The sequence below is a fragment of the Patagioenas fasciata genome, chromosome 10 (genome assembly GCF_037038585.1).
Source record: "Patagioenas fasciata isolate bPatFas1 chromosome 10, bPatFas1.hap1, whole genome shotgun sequence".
In the NCBI taxonomy this organism is placed as follows: domain Eukaryota; kingdom Metazoa; phylum Chordata; class Aves; order Columbiformes; family Columbidae; genus Patagioenas; species Patagioenas fasciata.
Genome location: NC_092529.1, coordinates 23011436 through 23016530, shown reverse-complemented (window position 1 = coordinate 23016530; position 5095 = coordinate 23011436). Strand labels below are relative to the sequence as shown.

The 5095-nt window shown below is 53.4% G+C and overlaps 1 protein-coding gene across 1 annotated transcript; it reads left to right on the top strand.

Annotated features, from left to right (window-relative positions):
• The first annotated feature begins 1238 nt into the window (after positions 1 to 1238).
• LOC139828717 (olfactory receptor 14A16-like) lies at positions 1239 to 2254 on the top strand. The gene is made up of 2 exons (XM_071812853.1): positions 1239 to 1255; positions 1300 to 2254. Exons 1-2 carry the CDS (start codon positions 1239 to 1241, stop codon positions 2252 to 2254), a joined length of 972 nt encoding a protein of 323 aa, XP_071668954.1.
• The last annotated feature ends 2841 nt before the right edge of the window (positions 2255 to 5095 follow it).

Sequence of the window (5095 nt, the reverse complement as noted above, 5' to 3'; positions counted from 1 at the left end):
CAGATCCCTCCTGTGAGCAGCCCCCTGGCCTCCTGTCCCACCCAGCAAAGCCTCTGCCCTCAGGGCCGGGCGCTCCAAGGCATGAAGCAGCTCCTGTGCAGCCAGAGCTCCAGTTCCTCTGCAGAGCACAGGGGCTGAGAGCAGCTGCCCGGCAATGTTGGTGTCTGGGAGGTGGCTGCACAGCTGGGGAAGGGTGACGCTGTCTGAGTGCCCGGCTGCCTCTGCCCTGGCCTCTCTCACACCCACCCTCACCGCATCGTCCTTCTTGCTCCCCTGCTCTGGGTCACTGCTGTTGGGATCTTGTTCTTGCTGTCAGGCTCTCTGGGGATGGCAGTTTCAGCTGCAGAGTCACAGCCTGATCTTGTGGGTCCTTTCCTGCAGGTGTGTCCATGGGAACACGTGTCCCAGCTTTGCTCTGACCTGTGGAGCTGTGGGTAATGCAGTCTGTGGGGCTGGGGAATGAGGTGAGTCTCCCTGAATCAAATGCCATCTTTAGAATTCCTGACTGTCTCGTTGATATTTCCTTCCTAGCTGTGAGGTTTCCTCCTAGAATGCAAACCTGTGCTACAGCATCCTTGTGTTATCTGAAAGCCCCATGGAAATGCACAGAGATGCTACAACAGCAAAAATGTTGTTGAGTTTGTGAAATGAGCCGTGTGTCCAGGGCTAAATGTGGAGTGCCAAGACCTTGGGAAAGGGTGAGCCGTGCCATGGTCTGAGTTGGCTCCCTCTGCTCTCAGCAGTGCCTGGTGGCTTTTCAGGGTAACATGGGAGTGTGATCAGGCTCCATCTCAGAAAGGTGCCAGCCCAGTGCTGCTGGAGCAAGAGAGGGGGACAGACCAGCTGCCCTCACTCTGCACTGACCCACAAGCATCCTCTGGTCTCACAGGACTCGCTCTGGTCAACCTGAGTGCAGCAGAAATGCTGAGGGTTTCTGATGCCCAAGAGCACTTCCCAGGGTTGGAGGGCAGAAGGAGCTGTAGAAACACCTAACCTCTCAAACTCAGTTTCTCAGGCCTGGGGGTACAGATGCTGACAGTTCCTTTGCACCAGGAGTGCTTCCATCTGACACAGATGAACCCCATGACTGGCCCCTGCCCCACCCAATCACACAGGGTCAGGCTGACTGCTCAAGAGCCCCTGGGCAGAGACCCTGCTCTTCATTGCACACTCATCAAGCACCGACGAGGGCTCCAGCCAGGACGTTCTCCTTGAAAAAAAAAGTGTCTCGTTGTGTGATGGGCTGTGACGGTCTGTGAGTCTTATGTAAATTTTCACTATCTTTTCCTTCTATGACAGGTCACATAGCCAGAGACAGCAAATATCCAACAGCAGCTCCATCACCCAGTTCCTCCTCCTGCTGTTCACAGACACACGGGAGCTGCAGCTCTTGCACTTCTGGCTCTTCCTGGGCATCTACCTGGCTGCCCTCCTGGGCAACGGCCTCATCATCACCACCATAGCCTGTGACCACCACCTCCACACCCCCATGTACTTCTTCCTGCTCAACCTCGCCCTCCTTGACCTTGGCTCCATGTCCACCACTCTCCCAAGATCAATGGTCAGCTCCCTCTGGGACACCAGGAATATTTCATACTTGGGATGTGCTTCACAGCTCTTTTCATTTGTCTTTTTCATTTTAGCAGAGTTGTATCTTCTCACCATCATGTCCTACGACCGCTACGTTGCCATCTGCAAACCCCTGCACTACGGGACCCTCCTGGGCAGCAGAGCTTGTGTCCACATGGCAGCAGCTGCCTGGGCCACTGGGTTTCTCAGTGCTCTGCTGCACACAGCCAATACATTTTCACTGCCCCTGTGCAAGGGCAATGCCCTGGACCAGTTCTTCTGTGAAATCCCCCAGATCGTCAAACTCTCCTGTTCACACTCCTATCTCAGGGAACTGGGGCTTATTGTGTTTAGTGTCTTAATAGGATGTGGGTGTTTTGTGTTCATTGTGCTGTCCTATGTGCAGATCTTCAGGGCCGTGCTGAGGATCCCCTCTGAGCAGGGACGGCACAAAGCCTTTTCCACCTGCCTCCCTCACCTGGCCGTGGTCTCCCTGCTTATCAGCACTTCCATGTTCGCCTGCCTGAAGCCCCCCTCCATCTCCTCTCCTTCCCTGGATCTGATGGTGTCTGTTCTGTACTCGGTGGTGCCTCCAGCAGTGAACCCCCTCATCTACAGCATGAGGAACCAGGAGCTCAAGGATGCCCTGGGGAAACAGATGACTGGATTATTTCTGAAGCTATAAACTGGCTCTGTCTTGTTCTATATAAGAGTTATAGTCTAACTCATTGTAGATTCATCCTGTCTGCAGTATTTTTTGTTCCTCCTTGTGTTTGTTTATTATGAAAAGATTTTAATTCCCTTTGCAATTCGCTGCCTGCTTTTCTTTTCTCAGTAAGTGGCTGTGTCAGTGAGGAATTCGTGTTCTATGTGTTTAAGTAAAATAAACGGACCTTCAACAATTTTTTTTCTACTGGCATCTTAACTCCAAGACCTTTCTGTAGCTTCAGGGACAGTTCCCGTGTGAATGGATGGAAGGTAAAAGAGATCTCTCATGGCAGCAGCGCCAGGGAGAAGCAGCACTTGGCCTTCCAGAGCTGTTCTGGTTCCACTCTCACACTCTCCTTCTCATCCCTTGTGTTGGTGCAAGGCCTGAGTGCTCTGGCAGCTTGGTCCTCGTCCTGCTGTGTGTCAGTGCTGTGAGTGCAGGCAGGGACAGGCAATGGGCACTGCTGTGACAGAGTTGGACCCACAACAGCCTTTCCGGATAGAAAGGTGATCTCCTATGGGCAGGGCTTCAAGGTTTAGGTCTTCTTACAAAGGTTCTCTCAAGAACATGCCCAAGAAAGTGACCCACATATGAAACACCATTGTACAGCTGAACAGTGTGTGTGTGCAGGGCTGGCACACAGCAGTGTCCTCTCACAGCCAGGCCTCCTGCCAGAGACCTGCAGGACCAGCAGAGCAGGGGCTGGGCTGTGCCCCTGTGCACTGGACACACCACAGCATCTGCCCCAGGGCATCGTCATGGTCTGGCCCCGCACTACCAGCCCTGGCCTCTCTCCCCAGCTCACAGACATTGCTCTTCCCTCCATGGATGGACACTGAATGAGCAGGTCAGAAATCCATGTCTGCATTGTAGAGATGAGATGCGAGCATGCACATCATGTACCAGAGGTGAGATGAATCCAGGTGAACACTAACGACAGCAGCTCTTCCTGGGGGTTCCATGAAGGCCTGTGGCACAGACAGTGTCTCAAGGTCACTTCACATTGGGAGTAACAGCCCAGGGGAAACAACCCACTGGGATCTTCTTCCTTGAACTGATGTCCCCGTGTCCATTCCTCATGATGTAGGACACCTCAGATGAGTGCAGAGCAGGTGGCACAGCACAGGGCTAAGGTTTCTCACATCCCTTTGGAGTGGCAACAGGAGGCCAGAGAGAAACTGAGACTACGGCCTCTATGTGCAAAAGGGTCAGACTCTGTCTGTGAGCATCCCTGGGTGCAGAAGGAGTCCTGAGACCAACTCAGATATGGATGCCTGTTGGAACCGTGGCATTTCTGTGTGTGATTCCAGGAACAAACCTCAGTGGCCCAGTGAGATTCATCTCAGCTGCTGGGACAGGCTCATTTCAAGTGCTCTGTCGCCCTTGCCCATGATTCTGGATTGTGCTACCAAGAGTGACAGCAGAATCAGAGAAGTTCTGAGGTCCTCAGGAAAGGAAGATGTCAAATCCATCTTCAAGAAGGGCAAGACGGAGAATTTGAAGAATGAAGGGGTGGTCAGCATACCTCTGTCCCTGGAAAGGGGATAGGCCATGTCTTCCTGCACCAGTTTCCAGGAACCTGAAGGACAAGGAAGGGATTGCTGAACAGAAATGAGCGGAAAACCCAATGAGTCCCAAGAAATGCTCTGGACCCATTCCAGAGCTTGAGACCCCCAGGAAAGAGCTCAGTGACAGTGCAGCCCATCCAGCTGCATCTGTGTCCCTCACTGAGCAGCACAACCAGTGTGCAGTCACCCCATGGTTCTGCAACCAACCTGCTCTGCAGAGCATCAGTGCCGGTTTTGGGCCCTGTGGGGAGAACAGGATGGGACCAGGAGCACCAGAGCAGGTCAGAGGAGGGATGGGGGAGATCACACAGGACCTGACCTGGGCTGGAAATTGCCTTGGAGAGAAAAATGCTGGTGTTCACCTGCCCCAGATTATACCCAGAGTTTAGGGTGCAGGGCCAGAAGTTCTTGCTGTCCTGGTGCTTCACCAGGCTTGGGAAGTAGCTGGAGAAGGACTGGTGTCCCCCACTTGCCATCTCTTAGTGCATCATCCCTCATGAAGGGTGGCATGGAAAGCAAGTCTGAGACCCTGTGTCAGGACTTGCACTGAAGAAAGTATTCACCCAGAAGCCACATCATTTTGCTCTGGTACTTCAGTCCTGGTGCTCATCACATGTCCTGAAGACAAACTTATGCACCCCTCTTGTCAACTTTACTCCAAAAGTCACCCCTAGACAAGGCTCCTGAGCTGTGGCTGAGCAGGAGAACTGGGGTCCAGCTGTGACCAGAGGAAGGACAAGGCCTGTCCTGGGTCCTCTAAAGGGCTGTCAGCCTCTGCGATCTCCACCAGAAAAGGCAGCATGCAAGAAACCGTAGACCATCCCCATGGCCTTTGGAGGCCCCTAGGAAGTATTCCTGTCTCTAAATATCCAGCCCAGATTGTCACTGCGTGAACAACCACGAGAAACTGCCCCAGGACCCTCATTCCAGACCCCATCTCCTCCACCCCATACAGGTAGTGCTCTCCCCCTTGTCACTGAGGTGGTTCCATGGACCCAAGTGACACTTGTAGGAGGAGAGGCTGGATAGGGATATGGTGTCCTTTAGTGCTTCTCATGGTACCTCCTGCTGAGCTTTGTGCCACTGCTCACAACCCTCTGAGCCTGGATGTTCAGCCAGTTCTCAGTGCTGCTAAACAGGAATATGCCCATGAGCACACTGGGCTGCACTGGGAGGAGTGTGGCCACCCAGACAAGGGCAGTTATTGTCCATCGTGACTCAGCACTGGTGTGGTCACATCTGGAGCGGT